At 39.3% G+C, this 20,584-nt stretch overlaps 1 protein-coding gene across 2 annotated transcripts; it reads right to left on the bottom strand.

Annotated features, from left to right (window-relative positions):
* Positions 1-10,888: 10,888 nt before the first annotated feature.
* cers4b (ceramide synthase 4b) lies at positions 10,889-20,498 on the bottom strand. Of its 2 annotated transcripts, none has more exons than XM_042107949.1 (11): positions 20,173-20,498; positions 19,527-19,697; positions 17,028-17,148; positions 16,322-16,440; positions 16,104-16,161; positions 15,857-15,907; positions 13,686-13,778; positions 13,336-13,464; positions 13,010-13,116; positions 12,704-12,860; positions 10,889-12,466 (listed from the first exon to the last, which is right to left on the bottom strand). In XM_042107949.1, the coding sequence occupies exons 1-11, from the start codon at positions 20,181-20,183 to the stop codon at positions 12,275-12,277; spliced, it is 1,209 nt and encodes a 402-aa protein (XP_041963883.1). In that variant the 5' UTR covers positions 20,184-20,498; the 3' UTR covers positions 10,889-12,274. The 2 variants fall into 2 exon arrangements, with proteins under 2 accessions (XP_041963883.1, XP_041963874.1); XM_042107940.1 differs by having other exon boundaries at positions 15,793-15,907; positions 16,332-16,440.
* Between the last annotated feature and the right edge of the window lie 86 nt (positions 20,499-20,584).

The following is a 20,584-nucleotide window of genomic DNA, read 5'->3' as shown; positions in this document are numbered from 1 at the left end:
GAAATGGAAATGTTTCTAAAGACATGTATCGTAAAAAGAGACATAATAATAATAATAATAATAATAATAATAATAATACATAAATAAATAATTAATTAATCATAAACATTATGTAACCTACATTAGCGGTAATCCTCAAATAGTTCAACATTGTTCAAATGTGTAGGCCTACACAACAAAGTGTACCTTTAGGCCTCGTCTGCTCATTTAACTAATTTTATGAAGGTGTAGGCATATTGGTCTGATAAACTAAATGTCTCTGGAACACATATGGTATTTTAACTAGCTAAGTCAAGTAATTAAAGGGACACTTCAGCCATTTGCATTAAGCTGTATCGTTAGAAACCCAGACATGTTTTTGAATGGTCGTGCATCATTCCCTCATTTTGCCCTGAGATGGGAGAAATACGGATTTTAGTGTTGCAGTTCCTGCTTTCAATGATATAAAAAATCGTCATTTTGTGTCATTGAAAGCAGGAAGTCCCATATCTTTGTCGAGGGGGTGAGACTACAAACAAGCTCACTCCTTCCTCATTTTTCCAGGGGGTGGGACCCACTCACGCTACATACCTATTACAGATGGGCTGATTTGACATGGAATTACAGTATACTCTCATTCAGGCGTAACAATCCAGTCACTAACCTCTGCTGCAGCTCAACCTTGTTGCTGGAAGTTAGCCTAGGGACTATTTTCAGGTGCTGCATGATATCATGCAGCTGCGACTAGGTGTTCCTTGATTATTACGCTGGAATGAGAGTATAGTTCTATGTCAAATCAGCTTAGAAAATCGCCACGTTTCATTTTCCGTTGGTTAACAGATTGTAGCATATCAGGATTGCAATGTATTCATAGATGCCCAAAGTTAAAAATGTTGCCTGTGCAATCAAATATGACAATAATGGTTCTTAGTCAGTATTCACTTTTCCAGTCACACACACTCACGCACCATTACACCGTAACACACCCCCATACACACAATATACCTTTTTAATTACTTTTAAATTATTCTTTAAAGTTGAGCAAAACAATTTCATTATTTATAATTCCTTTCATGAGAACATGACAATAAACTACTTGAACTTAATTGAGGTCTGATGCATCTGAATGTTAGCCTAGAAATCTAGACGCACCCTAGCGGCAGCAAATGTAATTTGCAGCCAGGGTAGTCTAGCAACCCTCCGTTGCCTTGCAAGCTGGAAAAATTCGATCAGGCCAATCACATTGTGTATAGAGTCAGTGGGCGGGCTTAACATAATGATGGCAGAGTTGCGACGGCTCCGTGTGAATTCCCTGCTACTTGAAAACAAGGAAGATAGATGCTGCTGCTGGCGAACAGTGCGACACGAGTTAAGCTTGTTTAAGTTGGCAAAAGTTTGATCAACTAGCCAACTAGCTCCACTGGTGGGAAAACACATGAGTGGGACTCATGAGTTGTAACGCTATCCTATTGAGTTCCCAGACCCTACATCTTGATGTGGGTGTGGCTCGTCAGGCTATCTGAATGTTCTATTCACATTTTCTCTAAATCACCCTAAGTCTGGACATGAATAGTATCCACTTGGAGAGCAAAAATCATGTTTTTACACATGTTTTTTACCACTTATTAGCCATATGCTGTACCTTTGTTAAGAATGATTCCTTCTTCCTTAAAATGCTGTCATGATAAAATTTGTTTACGGTTTCCTAGAAAAAAGAGGCAGCTCATCTTACACTGCCCCTTTTTTCTAGGAAACCGTAAACAAATTTTATCATGACAGCAGGAAACAAATGTTATAGATAGTGATTTTTGGATCATGCGCCAGACCAGCCAGACCAGCCAGACCAGACACACAACTGAGCGCAAGGCTTAATAAAAGTGAAGCGTCGGGATAAGAATAAGCTTTGTGCCGAATTTTTGATCGTCAAAATAGAGGCCATTGTGTCATGTGAGGTCAGATATGTTTCTGTGTCACATATTGTGTTTCTGTGTCACATAAAGGTTGTTTTTTTTTTTTCATTTTTAAATAAAACAAATTCCATGAATTTAAATGAAATAAAAAAAAAACACTTTGTAATTGCAATGTTTTTATATTAATTATCCAATTTTGCAATGAACAGTTAGTAAACTATAGGCTACATCATTAAAAATGGGTGCCTCCCAGGTAGCCTGTCTCAACTCCACATTAGTGGGGGTGTGCATGTTTTCGCGCAAATTTTTTTGTAGAATGGGGCCTTACACCCCATTGTTCGTGCAAATTCATCTACAAGCACCAAATTTGGCACGGACGCAGTTGAGGGCCTACTGAAATGATTTAGCCAGGGCACCCGAGCCAATGGTCCCTGAGACCAAGATGGTGGCCAAATCCAATATGGCCGTTGCCTGAAAGGGATTTGGCTATAGCTTTTGAGCCAGATGAGATACAAATACAAACTTGATGTCTATTTTACCTTTTTTGACCATGGGAAACCCTTAGGAATACTTACATTTATGATTGGGTATATCAAATCCCCTGAGTTCAATATGGCCGCTGTCCAATAAAGGGTTTTGGCTACAAATTTTGAACACAAATGCGCTACAAATGAGGATGTTGTGTCTATTTTATGTTTATTGACCAAAGAAATCCTTTATAACCACAATTTTGAAGGTTATTCTCAATGTTGAAATTTGCAATTTGCCATTAGTGGCAAACTTCTCATTGTTGCCAGAACTTTGCTGGAAGTTTGCCTCTAGCAGCCAACATTGGCAAACTTCTGGTAATATTTTCTAGTGAACTCATTTGTTTCCCACAAATCACCCACATGTTTGCTGCAAATCTGCCGCAAACGTTTAATTTTTGTAAGGGTGTCTGTCATTTCTCCCTTTTCAAGTACAGTATATCAGGAGTAGATGCAAAGCTAAAGTAAGTGTGGAATAAATAAGAAATAGGCCTACAGAAGACTTCAGAAGACAGTGACGCAAATAACTTAGAAAATCAATTTGTGATCATACGCTCATCACATTGCACATTTCAAAGAAAAACAAAATGTACTACAAAATGTATATTGCACTCCAAGTAAATGAATAGGCTATATAAAGAAAAAGCATGCAGAGGCCATGTAATATTTTGTATGTATTAGTGAAGTGATGTCTTTGCTCTTTTTCTTTAGTTGATTTTTGTTATTTAAGAATTAATTGTGAAATAGCCTACTCAAAATTAGAGATTTCATTCATATGAAGGAGCCAAGCAGTTCGATGTGCACTTTGAAGTGCACTGTCTGTGACTTGTAAATAATTATATGACATTGGTTCCTGTTATATAGTGCACTGTCTGTGACATGTAAATAACTAGATGTACCGCATAGCGGTACAAAATATGACCGCCGCTCCTGTACATCCGTTCTGCGAAAATAAATCACACTTCAATTTGTCTCCATATTTTACTCCATCCCCCACTCTTGAAACTTTTGTGTATGCTTGTTTGGCATGCCTGAGTGTGTGTGTGCGGCTGCACAGAAAGTAGCCTACTGGTGCTGAAAAGGTGAATAGATTGTAGAATAGCCAAAGAAGATGTAGCATTGTTATAAAACCTTTAAAATATCTAAACAATCACAAGTAGGGCAGTTCATCACAGTTCATCCATTGCAACTGGATTGATGAAAGGTCACTTACACCTGTAGGCTACATTGTATTTGGGAAAAGCAAAAGGTATCAGCATAATTTTATTTATTTATTTATTTATTTATTTATTTATTTATTTATAAACAAAAACATCTCTGTCAGTTCCATGCCGTTTTCAACAGCTATCAAAAACAAAGGTCATTTTTGGATGGATGGATTTTTTGTGAATGTTTCTTCTTCTACATAAGATTTTAGTCATCTTTAGTTCATGTAATACTTTATTGTCAATGCACAAATTAAGTAACAGTAGTCTGAAACGTTATTGTTAATGCACAAATTAAGTAACAGTAGTCTGAAACGAAATGCTGTTTTACATCTAACCAGTGGTGCAAATAACTGACATGTCCAAATGGGCCTTGATGAAATGCGTCGCTAGACTGTTCATACACATTTTAACGAGCCAAAGTTGAAGAGCTGTTGTCCGTTATTGTTCGTGCAAATATAGACTGATTCATGTTCCCTTGCATTGTGTAACTGAGGTCCATGGCTTGTCTGGCTTTCACCAGACCAAGCTCAATCTTTTAAGAAATCAAAAAATAAATAGCGGGCCGATCAAGTCCATATGCACCCGATATTGTTTAATTTTCCGATTGAGATATCCACGCTCTGGCTATTCTAAATGCAAAAATGCATCAGGGAGTTATGACAAAACTGTAACTAACAAACTAGATCCTAATAGAAAGCTGTTAGCTTCCCTAAGCTAGGTTATAAGGTAGGCCTATTTACAACAGAAATTGTCAATAGGCTATGCTGGCGACACAAATAAAATCTCCTTTGGAAACCAATGGCTTACGCCTTTACAGTATCAAGCGGACTTAAACTGCCATATCGTGGCGAAAAGTTGTAATAAAATTCACGCAGCTCCATGAGTCAAGGAAAGCGCGAATGACTCTAAATGGGACCCACTACACAGTAGCTTAAGGTGTGTTGCTAAAGCAGCCATATTGAAATGAAGGTGTCTTTGGATACTTCACACACACGTGCTTTTTAATTTCACGTGCTTTTTAATTTAATTTGTATCAGACCGGTGTAACGTTGGTAAATCTTCCATTGCACAGAATTATTTTTGTAGCACGTGCAACAAATGACAGTCGAAAGATACAATTACAGTGCTGCTATCAATTTGCTTGGTATAACCGCATTTATAGTTTTCTACAAATGCAATCAATCAAATTGGCCTCCATCACTCAACCAACGCTAACGGTAACATTACCTAGGTCCTTATTGATATTATAAGATTAACGTACCTGCAGTAAAAACCAAGCATGTCCGATAAACATCCTCAGATTTATTTCGGCTTCAAGAAGAAATGGAAATTACATTTCATGTGAACATCATCCTATCCTTAGGCTATTAGACGCTCTCTGCGGTAAACTACACTCCTTGTATGAAGCGTCCATTGTTTTTCCAACCCACTTTTAACTTTCAACAGAATTACGTCTCACTGCAACGACGCGCCATCTAGTGGACAAACGACTACTTATCGTCAATACTGGAAATGCAGCCATGATGATGATGAATATTTATTTTTTGGCTTTCTTTTAATCCTACTGAATTTGTAATTATGTATCGGCCCGTTCTAATACCGATAGTATGTGGGTGTCTGTGTGTGTGTGCATGTGTATATGTGTGCACCGCCATCTACAGGCCAATGAGTGTACAGTCACTAAATGTACACATAATCTAATTTTTTTTAGACCCCCCCATGGATGAAGTTCTACGAAACTTGGCATACCCCCAGAGAATGCCAGGTCAATCATACACATAAAATTTGGTGCAGTTCTGAACATCTTAACTGAAGATAGGGGCGATTAAAGCAGAATAATATTGCATTTTCATTTTTTACTGGGGGGGGGTGCAAATCACAAATGAGTGATTATGGGCCAGATTGATGTGGGCCCTTGAGACCAACATACCATAAAAGATTCTTCATCCTCAGTGCCACGGTTCACGGTAGTTATTTAGGGGCCCAGCACGGGGGGGGAGTGGCCCCCGGGGACGAAACGAAATTTTTCCGTAAAAGTCTAGTGGGGCTACATACCCACCAAATTTCATGTGCCCCGGTGGTTCGGTGTCCCGGGTATCGTTGACCAAAAATTCAGGAAGTAGATGACGGGGAAAAAGAAAAAAAAGAAGAAAAAAAAAAGAAAAAAAACTTTGACAATCCCTATATGACCGCTTCGCTAGCGGCGGTCATAATTATGTATGACTTTGGTTCCTGTTATAGAGTACTGTAAGCACTTTGTTTTCTTAGCTTTAAATACAGTACGTAGCAGAGTGCAGATAAAGAGAAGCAGCAAAAAATTATTACACAAGCAAATGCTGCCCTGTTGCATGATGGCCAGGGGAGAGTTATCTGCTGGAGCGTCTCCTCTCTCAGACTTTCAGGGGTCTGGCATCTATAACCTGAGGGCCAACCGAGGACCTTGGTTTCTGACATGGTCCTGCAGTACTTGATCAAAGGCTCAGTGTCACAGTCACAGTGGAGTGGGTTACCACTGAAGTCAAGTGCAGTTAGACTGAATGATCTGACAGTGGCAGTGCTGAGATTAGTTATGTTATTTAGGTCCACATACAGCCATAGTACTGAAGAAGGTAGATGTAGGCCATTCAAAGACTTGATTCTGTTGCCTGAGAGACGAAGGTCTACCAGGTTCTTCATTCCCTGGATGTTAGTGACAGTGTCAATGTAATTGTAGCTGAGGTCCAACATCTCCAGAGATTCAGGAAGATACAAGAATACTTCATCTGATAATTGATTCCATCCAAGGTCCATTCTCCTTAGGCTTTTAGGCCAGTTTACAGTACCAGGTTGTGGCTCCAAAAGAATTTTGTTGTGACTTGCAGTGAGGTTAACTAGATTCATGTGGGTTATTTCATTTCCAAGGACCATTAGATGCTGAAAGTTGTTATAATCGATTGCAAGAGACTGCAGTGCTGGGAATGGCATTTTACAGTGTGGGGACATATTCCACTCATCTAGATGATTATCAGAGACATTCAGAATTGTCATGTGTTTCAGATTCTCTGACATTGGACAAGGAAAAAACTTTTCACCGATATGTATGGCAGATAAATCTGTCAAACATTCCATGAATTTATTTAAGGTTGGTTGTGGAAAAAAATCTTCATTGAATGCTTCATTGTCAATGTCTTTAACTGACAATTTTTTGAGACAACATTGTTCAAATGTTCCTATAACAAATAAACATGTTCCCTCTGCATGTAGTCCCTCTATTATCACCTCCTCGAGGTTTGATTTCAGGGCATACTGTATCAGTGAACAGTATGCCCCATTAACCAACAGATCCTGCAATATTAGTCGTTTAATACTTGACCTCAATATAGTATAATTTATAGACAACACCATGCCAGTTTGCCGCAAATCCAATTTCATTAGTTTCAAAGCCTTTGTTGAATTGTAAATATCCCTGAGCATCAAAGACATTTTGTCAAAATCCTGACAGTTTTCTGCCTCCAGGGTCACCAAGTCCATGTTTTTGAAGCCTCCCAGAGATCCTTGCTCATACTCTTTTATTTTTTCCTGCAACCAGGTGGACCTCCTTAATGTCAAGTTTTCTTACCTGGTTCTTCTAGATAGACACAGCATGTGAATTACCCAGCTTCAGCCTCTGCAAATGTTTCAGAGAGTCAAAAGAGGGACCCAGCTGTACTACCTCATAGGCATTGTTTGAGATGTCCAGGTATGTGAGAGCAGGTAGATAGGTGAAAGGTAAAGCAGAGATCTGTGGTAGGTCATTGTGAGAGATGTCTAGGTACTCTAAAACTGGGTTGTTTTGAAATGCCAGTGGGTTGACAAAACTAATTTGATTGAACTGAAGAAAGAGCTTCTGTAATTTCTGTAAAGTAGAGAACATGTGCTCTGATATAGTCTTTACGTTGTTATGGGAAAGGTCCAGAGTGGCAGTATCAGGAGGAGTGTAACAGCTTACATCAGGGTATGTCTGTGATGCACTTCACTTCCATCATCATGGTCATTATTGCCACCAGGGTCAGAGCGTTCCACAGAACATTTAAAGGGCTCATAATTCTAAGAACAACATACATTTAGCAAGTTTGTCAAACCATTTCATGTTATGGGAAACATTTTTTAACAAATATTTATGACAATATTTAGTGGCAGATTTTTTGATATGATAAAACAGATTAAAGTTAATAGTTAGTCTGTGACCTCAACATCAGAGCTCAGATAACCCCCCCCCCCCCCTCCTTTGACCCTCCTATCTCTGTCACCTGCCCTGTGAGTTTCAGTCACTTCGAGCCTATATCATTTGCTAACCTAAGCAAAACCATAGGGCTAATGAAAATCTCATCTGGTCTAACTGACATTGTTCCTCCTCTTCTCATCGCTCAGTCAATTGAGACCACAGGTCCCCACATATTAACGATCATGAACTGTAGCCTTGCCTCAGGTGTTGTGCCAAAGAGCTTCAAACATGCTGTTGTGCAGCCGTTGATTAAAAAACCCAATCTAGACACTTCAATCCTATCTAACTACAGACCTATCTCAAAACTCCCGTTCTTATCTAAAGTTCTAGAAAAACTTGTACTTCAACAAATACAGTCTTTTCTAGATTCACATGGTATCATGGAACCTCTGCAATCTGGTTTTAAAGCCCTCCACAGTACGGAGTCAGCCCTTCTGAAAGTTTTTAATGATCTGCTGCTAGCCACTGATTCTGGAGATTCTGCTATTCTGATCCTCCTTGATCTCACCGCTGCTTTTGATACTGTTGATCATGATATTTTAATCTCCCGTCTAGAGCCCTGTGTTGGTATCAGAGGCACTGCTCTTGAATGGTTTAAATCCTACATAGCCGACAGAAGTTTCTCTGTCTGCCTGGATGGATCTGTATCCCCCTCTGCGCCTCTTCCTTGTGGTGTTCCTCAAGGGTCTATTCTTGGGCCTATACTGTTCTCATTATACATGCTCCCCTTGGGATCCATCCTTAGAAAACATAACATCTCCTTGCACTGCTATGCGGATGACATACAGATCTACATGCCCCTGAAACATAACGACCCCCAATCTTTTAAACTTTTATTAGCTTGTCTAGAGGACATCAAAGCCTGGATGGCTTTAAAATTTTTAAATTTCAATGAAAATAAAACTGAGGTCATAGTCTTTCGGCCCAGTGCTGCTTGTGACACACAGGGTGACTTGGGCCCCCTTAAGCCATTTGCTAAAGATAAAAACCTTGTTGGTTTGTAAAACACCTTGGTGTAATGTTAGACTGTAATTTTAAAATGGAGAAACAGATAAACACAGTAGTAAGATCTAGCTTCTTCCAGTTAAGGCTTTTATCCAAGGTTAAGCCTTTCTTATCCCTCAAAAACTTTGAGATGGCTTTTCATGCCTTTATTTCTTCCCCCCTAGATTACTGCAATGCCCCATATGTGGGCATTAGCTGTTCCTCTTTATCCCACCTTCAACTTGTTCAGAACGCTGCAGCCCGCCTTCTGACCAAAACACGAAGGTGTGAGCATATTACACCAGTGCTTGCAGCCCTTCACTGGCTCCCTGTCCGTTTTAGAATACATTTTAAAGTTCTTTTATTTGTTTTTAAATCTTTACATGGTCTGGCCCCACTGTACATAGCAGATCTCCTGAAGGTGCAGACATCCTCTAGGGCTTCTAGGTCTGCTGACCAACTCCGGCTGGTTGTGCCTGGTTCTAGGCTAAAGAGCAGAGGGGACCGGGCTTTCGCGGTGATTGCACCAAAGTTCTGGAATGAGCTGCCCCAACATATACACCTGGCTCCCTCCTTGAGTGTTTTTAAATCTCACCAAAAAAAACATTTTTATGCCCTGGCATTTAACACAGTCTGATTGTCTTATGTATTTGTTTGTTTGTTTGCCTGTAAATATTGTTATCCTCACTTTTTGTTGTCTTTTTTGCTGTCTACCAAGTCGTACTAACTTGCCTGTCCAGGGGCGTATTCCATCAACCTCGCTAAAGGCCAAACCTGGGGGGTATTCCATCAACCTCGCTAAAGGCCAAACCTGGCTTATTTCGATAAGTCTCGCTAATTTTAGTGAGAATTCCGTTCCATTAATGAGGTTAACGTGAATCCCAGTTTGGTAACCATGGGAATTTATGCCACAGTAACCTTAGTTAACTTTCAAGCTAAATTAAGCTGTGTTGCAAAAAAAAACCAATCAGTCGGAAAACGAGTCCAAAAAGATGGTTCCGTCAACCTGCGCTCTCGTCACCTGTAGCCTATAACTTCAAAAATAGAAGTAGGCCTAAATGTTTTTTTCCGACAGTGCACCAAGCATGGATTTACACATTCACTAGCTCCAAAGAATGTATGAAGATTATACGATTAAAAATTTTTAAACTTCACATGCGTGTGGTTCTAGGAATCGTGCAACTCTGCGTCACTTACGTTCGGTGGTGGTGTAACGTGCAACGAGATGGCATTGCAAAAGAATAACTTTCTTGCGTGTTCGCAGGTTCGCTTCCCATACAAAGTATTAAAGGAGAATTCCGGTGTGATATTGACCTAAAGTGTATCGAAACATGATACCAAGTGTGAACGTATGTCTCATAGCCCATCTCGGCTTGTCCCCTGCACTCCAAAATCTGGCGCTAGTTAGCCGATGCTACCAACAGCTTTTTCAATAGTGGTGCTTCGGCATCGGGCTAGCCATGCAAATAAATCACTGTTTTACACCCATTTACGAGGCTCAATGTATCTCCACACTTCATTGGTAGACTTCCAAGGGCCCTGACATTTAAAACGAGACATTGAGAACTTTGAAAAAGCACTGGTAGTTTACTTACAAGATGATTTATACAGACAGTATCTTCACGAAGTTTAGCGTTTGCAGCCATCTTGAATTTAGTCACGATAAGTCGAGCAACGAGTAAGAATGAACAGGTATGATACGGGATCAGATTCCAAAAATAATTCAGTGGAAATGCATGGATCCATGCATTTCCACTGAATTATTTTTGGAATCTGATCCCTTATCATACCTGTTCATTCTTACTCGTTGCTCGACTTATCGTGACTAAATTCAAGTCATCAAACACACAACACTATGGGTCTGGGAAGATCGTGGAACTGGACATCACATATATCTCTGGAAAGAGGAACCAACAGACAGGAGATTATCTCATTTGTTTAGATGGTTGGTGGTGGGGGAGAGACTATTCACAATGTCACCACAGCATTTTTACTTGTGCATGGCATTGTCATTCAAAGAGAATGTTAGAGATTATGTGATTTCAATAGTTTATTTAAGAGAAATACCTTAAAATCTCAAAGTATTAGGTCAAAAATATAGTTATCATTGTCTAATCAGGTAATGACAAACAGGTGAAGATGATGTGCAAGAAAGGCAATTTCCATGGTAAGACAATTTCCTCAAGATGCACCATTGTTAGATAGCAGAGATATCAACATAAGTTTTGGTCACATATTTTGATCTTGTGCTTTTCTTAAAATCTAGGAGTGCATCATACAATATATAAATCATTATTCGTATCAGATAGATTTAACGTCACACACTGGTAGGTTCCACCAACTGTCTCCGTTCTGCTTCACGCTCCACCAAAAATAGCTGAAATTTTTGTAAGTCAGTCAGCGTGTCATTCTACAGTTCAGTTATGCATGCGACCCTTGATGATGCATATTTGGTTCCATTCAAAACTGGTGAAAATATGGGCATGGAAATATGGGCTGATATGACAGCCCATACATGCTTAGCAGTGATGCTTTGTAATATCCTTAACATGAACAACCAAAACGTGGAGAAATTAAGATGAAGTGTTTTATATCAGGAGACACTAACACTTCAGGCTTCCAAGTTTCAGTTCCCATGTGGCAAATAAAATTGAAACATGAACTCCACTTGTACAGAACGCCCATAATATGCACGCTCTGTCAGCAGTCCCATAGGGCAGAAGATGCAGACAGACTGACCATGTTGCTGACCATGTCCAAATGCAACTAGACTGGTCCAAACACCAATTTCAAGACTATGATTACCAGTAATTAGTGGTGGTTATACAAGTTGACATTACAGTAGTAAGTTTGCGTGGTATTTGATAACTAACTTAACACACATGCAAACTTACTACACTGTAATGTCAACTTGTATAACCACCACAAAGTTGGAAATACAGACATGTAAGAAATAAATTCATTTTGATACACTTGAGAAAACATTAAAAAATATAGTGTACATATAGCTGATTTACACAAAACTCTAGACTTATATTTACAATGATCAACCAACTACGTTTTTAACCAAAAAGTCATAAATCCAGCCAGGCAAGTTTATGGAATGACAGTTCACCATGTAACATGAAACTCTGCCTCAGGTATATCATTTAATGTGCAAAAAAATCTACATCACAAAAACATAATATCCTGTGGTTCACTCTATGTTTTAACATTAATGTGTACTTTAAAAATCAAGTGTTTGGCACACATGGTCTATCCTTACCATTACTGCAATGCCTTCATGGAGGGGTGAAAGACATGTTATACACCTCATTTATTTAGTGTCATTAGTCAGGGAATTAGTGTAAAATCCTCAGTCTGCACTGTTCAGATTCACTTCCAGAAACGCTCTCCATTATGTCAGTTAGAGCCTGGAGAGGTTCATCTGGACTTGGGCAGTCTGGAAGATGAGTTGGCTCTCTGATGTTTGAGGTTGTTCAGCACACAGCTGCTGGTTAAACTTGCCAGTTTGGAGTTCAGGACCTCTTCTCTTTTTTTCCACGAGGACCGCTCTTCCTCACCGTCCTCTTCATCTTCTAGACTGTCATCATCGCTGCGTTCATCTTTGTCCAGCTAATGATTGAATAAGAACTTAATTACCCGTGGGCCTTTTTAAAGCAAGCTAAAAATCATTACTAGAGCCGGAGGATGGAGCACATTACGACGACTCACATGTGAGCCACAGTATGTGAACACATACAGTAATACAGTGAGATAAGAATATCATCTCTCATCCACACAAAAAAAATGTACATGGTAGAAAACGTACATGTTTTTTTTTTACTTGGGCAAATATTTCTCTGCACTCACCTTCCCCAAAAAGAGAAATTTATAGACCATTCGTAAAATCAGCCAAGCCCAGAAGATGTGTAGTGCTTGGAGAACTAACAGCAGGACATTAAAAAAGTAATAACCCACAAAAGGCTGAAAGACTTCCATGGACAATATTAGGGTTGTATGAATTATTCTGGAAAAGATTTAGAAAAAAAAGAGTTGATGATGGAAATCACAGTATTTCCTGAAAGATTACCATTATTATTAACAGTATCATTATATTTCTTATAAAACATTTAACAATGATCACTATACATCTTAAAAAATCAAAAAAGGGCTCACTTGCTGGGAAATACCACAAGCCGTGTGACAAGGAACACAACTGCGAAAATGACAAACAGGGAATCGCACGTCTTCTTCCATCCTGCATAGTTGAACATCTTGGCAGACTAAACAGATATATGAGATGCTGTTAAAGCCGATTGCACATATCTGCAACACAAAGACAGATAAGTATCTCACAAAAGCACATTTCCTGTCATTCAAATCACATGGAAATGGACACTGCTGTCAGTTAAGACCTTTGCTTATAGATAACTCTTGACTGAACATGAAACCCCACACCTCACACCTCACAGTCGAGAGCTTCACAACAGTGGTGAGTTTACCTCCAGCAGGAAATCAGATGAGTCATGGACAAGCATGACCAGTGTACCAACACGGATGTAGTTGGAGCAGTAGGAAAAGCCAAGCAGGAAAATGGTGGCAATGTGATGAACAATCTGCTCTTTAAAGTCCTGAGGAAATAAGGCCGTGTTATTGCATGAGAATGGTTTTGTTTTACAACCTGAGAGAACACTTCGTTCCTCCATAGGTTTCTTTGTTCTTTATTTGTCTTCCATGCATCACCCTTTTCCTTCACAGTGATGCCCTGGCTTGAACTATATCATTAGCACATATACGATCTGTGCATGCTTAAAACTTATGCCAATCCAACAGTCTTCAGAGGACAACTTACTTTGCGTTTGACATCCACGGACACACAGAGCAGAAGAGACCAGTAGAAGCCCAGCTCAATGAGGTAGTACCAGAAGTGAGCTTGCTCCACAGGCTGTGAAAAGGGTAAGACAAAACAGGACTCTGACTGCAGGGATGAGTTCATATGAAGATCTGATTGATGCAGAATTAAACAAATAAGTACAGACGAAGGGAAATATGCACAAAACTCAGACCATTTGCATTTGCAAGAGTCAATTTCATGGTTTTTAGGAGTTAACATTATTTTGTAGCAGTTGTCATTTGACCAGCTGCTGAAGGGCTCTCTGAGCATTCAGTAGAGTGTATATAGTGGGCCAATGTAAGATCAGAGACAGAAACTTAACCCCTGCTATTGTCCCTTCAAACTCCAACAAGGTAATCAAGATTGTTCTTAAATCTTCAGTACAAATAAGTGAAAAGAAAAGATGAGAAATAAAACTTGAATATATAAGGAAGTTTTTGTGAGTTATGTGTGTATTGTGTAAAATGTTAATGTTTTTAAGAATCCTCGACACCATATAAACCACACTTCCTAATAACCATGTGCTGACCAGTATCAATCAAGTCACACTTCCTCATAACAGTGTAACTATGTAAGTTGACCTTAGCTGCACTCCACTGGGTTCCCACACCTTATTTAACATCAAATTCAAGGACTTTTCAAGGACTTCCCAGGTCAAATTCAAGGATCCGAATGCAGCACAGTTTGAGATGGGAGTTCAAGGTTATTCTCGGTCACAACGCAGAGAATACTTATATTGAGAACGTAGGGCTGTGCAACAAAATGAGATTAGCAGGTTTGCACAGTATGTTACACAGAAATCCAGGGTTTTCAATGGCACAAAGGTGGCTCATTCTTAACCTGGTTAGATTATCATAGTCATTTATGATGCACAAACACAAAACAAATAGCAGATTAAAATGGGAATTAAATGGGATTAAAATCCTGTCTGCATTTAGCCTTGACTTGATTTCACAAAAGGCATGGCAAGTTATCTTGGGGATTTATTATTATAAATGTATTATTTATTATTTATGTTCATTCTACTGTTAATTCTGGTGTCTTATTGGTTCAGCCTGCTATTACACTATTATCTACATCCTATTTGTTCCAGCCATGAATACTTTTGAGGGAAGCTATCCCAGTGTATGTATCCCAAATTATTATTGTTATTATCTGGCTGGACCTAGTTGTGCCTAGGTATACTGGCTTAGCCTTCATGAAATTTGTAAAGCTTTGTGGCCAGACAACACTAGTTCAAGCCAGGCTTTTTCTCTTATCTGGGATTTCTTAATTTCGCTTTTGTGAAATAGCCCGCTCCCAAATAGCCGAATAGCTTTGCGGTAACTTTTAAATCATTGGTCTAGCCTATCCAATCGCATTCCTCAGGTTATTTCCGACTGATAATAAATTATATTAGCAGTCAGGAAACAATGTATTTAACCTTGCTGTATAAATTCAGATTCTACCGGCATCAATTGTCTGATGTTTACTGGAGTTGCTACTGTTTTATTGCCAAAACTGTAAAGTCATCCCCTCACTGATTGGCCCACCATCCTGGTGGCTGAGGGAAACACAAGTGCATTGAAAGTAGCCAGACCAGTATCTCAGTGAAGGAAAATGAGCCAAGACACAGACAGGAAGTAAACCACATTATAACTTTTTTGTTGTTCTTGCATCAGTGGGGCCATCCGATTGAACAGTGTCTATCTCTGCATCTTTAAAAAAAAATGCGGGTGAATAATTCAATTACATCTTTTTTTTCCAAACATAGCCATCCCCAACGTTTTGTCGGCAATTTTGTTTTCAATATTGTATAGGTTATGGTATAAAGTCTGCCTAAATCATGCATGCATGTCTTTCTTGAATAAAATACATAAATTCAAGCACATTCAATGACCCATGTCTATTTTCAAAAATGTTCAAGGGCCTTGAAATATTTTTTTCAAATTCACAAACTTTCAAGGATTTCAAGGACCCGTGGGAACACTGACTCCAGAAATCTCAGTGCTTCATTAAAGGGCAAAACTCCACACTCCCTTTGGTGAAAACACACTTTGTGCAAAATATATAAACACTCTCAAACCTTGGCCATGTGAAAAGGACACAAGCTACAGGTGTGTGATTTGGAGAGGGGCGGGGTCAGGTACCTGTAGTGGGTAAGCCTTCCAGCACTCCCTCTGGTCCCAGAACCAGGGCGCCTGTAAAGCAGGATAAGACATTCAGGAGGACTGACTTTCTTTTTGACAGAAATTAGAGAAATTCTTTACTTCTTTAATTCTTTATTCTTCAAATGTGAGTGTTTCTCACTAGTTTTATTAATGCCTATATTACTAATCTTTTAAAAATGTACAAACAACTTTAGAAAAACTGGGTGAAGCAGTATGAAATACTTACATTAACCAAAGACAGAAGTCCAAAAGAGAACAACACCATGTAGAAGACAAACCTCCAGCTAGAAATGTAGAGGAATATAGAGCTGAAACATTTCAGTAAACATTTAATTTGGAGAACATACCATTTGGAGGCCATACCATCTGGAGGCCATACCATTTGGACGCCATACCATCTGGAGGCCATACCATTTGGAGAAGACAGTAAGTAGAAGAACATACCAAGCCTCACAGAATTTTGTGGTACTGCTTGGACGGTCCAAATGTCGGCGGTGACGGAACCAGACTTCAACTTGTCTCTTCGTAAAACCACTCTGCTTCGCCAGTGTAATCATCTCACTCTAACAAAACCAACAGTCAGTCACTGCAAGGTACTGGGACCCACAAGCCAATTATCATTTGAATGCCTTATGTAACTCTGGAGAAGTTTAAAAATCACTTCATTTTCTCAGTCTTTATATATTCTATGGAAATTGTTTTCACAAATGACATGCAAGTTTCCATTTTCCATCACTGAAAGGGAAATGTCATTCACATTCAAATTCACTATGATGGGGGCAATAAAACCTTTATAAGCCTGGTCTGAGATTAATGGTGCTGTTGCCACAATAATTTGTTATGTTATGGTAACCACCCACATACATTGTTCATCACCCAAAGCTATATATATATTGCTTTGTTAAACATAGTAGTCATTTTATGGCAACTCATTTTGTCTATGAGAAACAAATCCAAAGTGATATGAGGAAGTGTGAATTCTCTTTACCATCTTTGGGTTACAAGAGACAAAGACGTGTGTGAAGCTTTCTTTTCCTCTTTCCTCTTGCTAGCTTTGTTAACTTCAACTTTCTATGTTATTGGTCTGAATTTCAGAGAGAGTGGTCTATATCCTCTCTGGTCTGAGGCGAAGACTCTGTGTGAAACAAACCTGGGATGGTTCCTGAGGTCGGTGCTGTATGTAGAAAGCCTCCAGTTTTGGAGAAGGTAAGACGGGTACCCTTATCCGATCCCGAACTCCAAGGTACCTACTAAAGGGCACTGCTACACACCTGAAAATAACAAAAACATAGTGCGTTTTCCTGTATTAATACATTTACACACACATAATTAATTTCAAAGCATCATTTTAATAGCGCCTGACACCAGTGTTAGGTGTTTTCACATTTTGCAGTTTCTAGACCCTTTTGAGAAACTACCCTTTTTTTCCGCAGATTTGCAGTGCTGGGCAATTGTAGTTCCTCTGACTGGCATGACTGACGTACTTACATGTTGATTGGTCAAGCACAATAGCCAACTTAGCAAAGGTAACAGAAGACGGTGAAAAAACAACTTGGATGAAAACAGCGATGCTGAATTTTTTTCAAGTCCTGATACACTATCCCCTAATCTTCTAGTGTTCTAATCTGCGCAAATCAAGATAAACAGCAGTCATAAGAAACGCAACAGCAATACAGAACCAGAGGTAACAAGTTGGAAAGAACAGCCAAATTGGGTAGGAATTTTGCATACATGAGTTCATTTAAGATTCAGATGTCTGGGTCAATGCAAAAGAGATAACGCCTCATAGAAATCCTGTCAACCGGCAATACCAAACAAATGCTTGCAATGGGCAAAGCACATTAGCATTACTTTACATGTGACAAGGTCTCAGGTCTAAGATGGGCCATGACAGGAGTGCAACATTTGACTAGTTTCTGGAGTAGCCTATACTGCTCCACTCAATAAGTTAATTAAATAAAACAAAAACACATCTGCAAGAACTATTGCCAGAGGGGACTGCAAAATACCACTCAGAAAAGCTACTGTACCTTTGGACAGTCAGCACGTACCTGGAAGACCATACCAATAGAACTTAGGAACATGACTTAGGAACTTAACTATGAACTCCTTCCAGGATTCTATAATACAATATTGGACACATGTTATCATCTGGTTATGTTCGTTCTATTTTTGAATTTATAATTTTACTATTTTTTTTATGTGAGAGTGTTTTGTCTAGCATCCATTTGTCTTTTTCTGATAGGTTGACACTTATTTTGGCGTAAGGTTATGGACTTGTCTTAATTTGTACATTAGTGCCCTCTATGTGCAGCATATAAGTATAAGTATATATACTCTTTTGATCCCGTGAGGGACATTTTTATCCATGTTTTATCCATGTTTCCATTTGTCATGTACTTACAGTATTATATACAAATTGTTTGTGCTTAAATGCCAGTGTCACACAAACATTTTTATCTTTCTCACACATGTTGTGTGTTATCTCTGTTTCCTCTTCTTTTTAAACTGATCTGCCAGGGACTGAAGATGAAAACATAGTTTGTACGGTTAAATCTGGTACATGCAGCCTACATGGCTGATTTAAATGAGCATGTAGTTGTAGTACACGTTTATTCAATTCTCAGAAAGTTACTTAATTAAAGTAATGTACATTGTAATGTACATATACATCGTCCCTTTTAAATAAATAAACATACACTTTTAGTCATACATTCTAGGATGATTAAAATAAAATCTGCTATGAGTGCAGCAAGCCAGATAATGGCCCACAAGGTCTCCTGGTATGAAAAAAATCAACAATGAACTTTGTAGAGAAAACAGCACTGTTGAGTTCTTTTCTCTGTCCAGCATTTTAACATTTCAGGATACCTTAGTCTGCCAGCCTGCCTCAGCTATTGACGTAGGATCTGGTTAATGAAGGTTTCATTGTCATTTTTGGTGAGGAATTGTGGAAAGATTCTGAATGGGATTTTGCTGTTTAAAGTGCTATTGTGTCTAAGTGTATTCTGTCGTGATTCAGTGAGCTGTAAAAAAGTCTTATGGGCTTTAATGAGACTGAGGAAAGAGGAGAGGGGATAAAACAGTGTTTGGGTGACCTGCCTGCCAGCTGACACTACTGTTGTCTCTTGTTACCATGGGGAACAGCTGCTAACACCCCCCCCCCCCTTCCTCGGCAACACGAACACTAAAATAGCGACAAAAACACCTGCATGTAAAGGTAAGCACTCATAATGATGCATGTCCTCACAGCCTGTTCCCCTGCTGGTCTGCAGTCATTCATTAACACTACCCCACAAACACATAACAATGGCCATTTCTGGGCCACTCTGTTCAATACCACCACCCCTGAGTCCCAGCTCCCTGGGCAGCCCCTCTCCACACACACACCTGTTGTGGTCTTGGCCCTCCAGTGACATCACACATTCAAATACCCTCTGGTTTACACTAGCCTATACGCCACGGGCCAGCCAAGATATCGGGTGTCAAAGCTTTTATTCCACAAATGGCTTTGTTTTTCCTTTATCTTAAAAAGTATTTTTGTGTAACATGACATTCTGTACACAAGCACAGTGGATGTTATAGTCTTCTATTCCAACAGCATAAAAAGGATACAAACTGTTTAATCTAGTGGATTTAATTGAGTTACCTCTCAAAAATGTACCGAAGGCCGATAAATGCAAAGGCAATGGGTAGAGAGAGGAGCAGGTCTCTGGGAAGAGGGCAGTGAGTCCTCTCCATCTTCCTCATGTCCTCCCAGCTGATGCCTGGTGGCAGCCAGTATTCTTGCTTCCATAGCCACTGGTCTAGTATGTCCATTCTGGAAGACATTACATATATTTGTGAGTTGTTTGATGTCCACTGGATACAGCACTACACACATGATGACCCAATTATTGAATACACAAAAAATGGACAAGAGAGATCAGTTAAAATATTGAATAACAATCTGGTTTCTGAATAGCTTATGGAATAATTGCCAACAACAACAACCTGTCAGCTTACCCGTAACACGTGATTCCATTCCTATAATGTTATCTTTTTATCATGACAGTGGAAGATTTGATCGCACATCAAACATGTCCAAATGTGCTTTATTGTTACGATGTAGGCCCTATTTCTTCAGTTTAGCCTCAGGCACGATTATCACTAAAATACGTGCAACTATGCTCCATTATAGACAGAACGTATTTTATACAAATGCAATAGATTCTGGACAATATTGCTCAGTCTTTTTTTTTTATAATCATTCTTAGTAACATCCTTCAATGTCTAGTGTAGCCTAGTCTACTCACCTTATAGCCATCTTACTCAAGTTCACCGACGTGAGTCTGCTGATAGTCCCAGTAGTACCAGTAGTTGAGCACTCGGATTTTACTGAATTGCTGACAGTTCAAAATCCTGTAGATATGATAGCGTCAGTTCAGAGACCAATAGCCTACAATGCGCACCTTAAAGCGGATAGAAACAGTAATAAAAAAGTGTTAAAAAAACGAGTCTAAGTGAAGTTAAGTTAACTTTCAAGGTATGAATACGAAGTGGTAACCCAGTAAATAAGCGTCGGATATATTTCATGGAACAGTTGTGGCCCCATCGCACCTGTGGGAGGATTCTAGTGGCACTGATGCGTGAAGCTCCCCCTAGCAGCGCCAGGCGACTCGTGGAGGTGTGGCATGAATTGTTCCTGAAAAGAGTAGGCTAATACGT

This window comes from Alosa sapidissima, chromosome 1 (assembly GCF_018492685.1).
Source record: "Alosa sapidissima isolate fAloSap1 chromosome 1, fAloSap1.pri, whole genome shotgun sequence".
NCBI lineage: Eukaryota > Metazoa > Chordata > Actinopteri > Clupeiformes > Clupeidae > Alosa > Alosa sapidissima.
The sequence above is the reverse complement of the archived record's forward strand: the minus strand, read 5'-3'. Positions and strand labels throughout refer to the sequence as shown.

What these genes read in the sequence shown, in the direction of transcription:
- cers4b (XM_042107940.1), bottom strand. An exon ending in GTCCTTTTCACATGGCCAAG is followed by an intron (nt 13,779 to 15,792) that starts GTTTGAGAGTGT and finishes CCCTTTTCACAG; the next exon opens with CCTGTGGAGCAAGCTCACTT. An exon ending in CATCTGATTTCCTGCTGGAG is followed by an intron (nt 13,117 to 13,335) that starts GTAAACTCACCA and finishes ATATCTGTTTAG; the next exon opens with TCTGCCAAGATGTTCAACTA.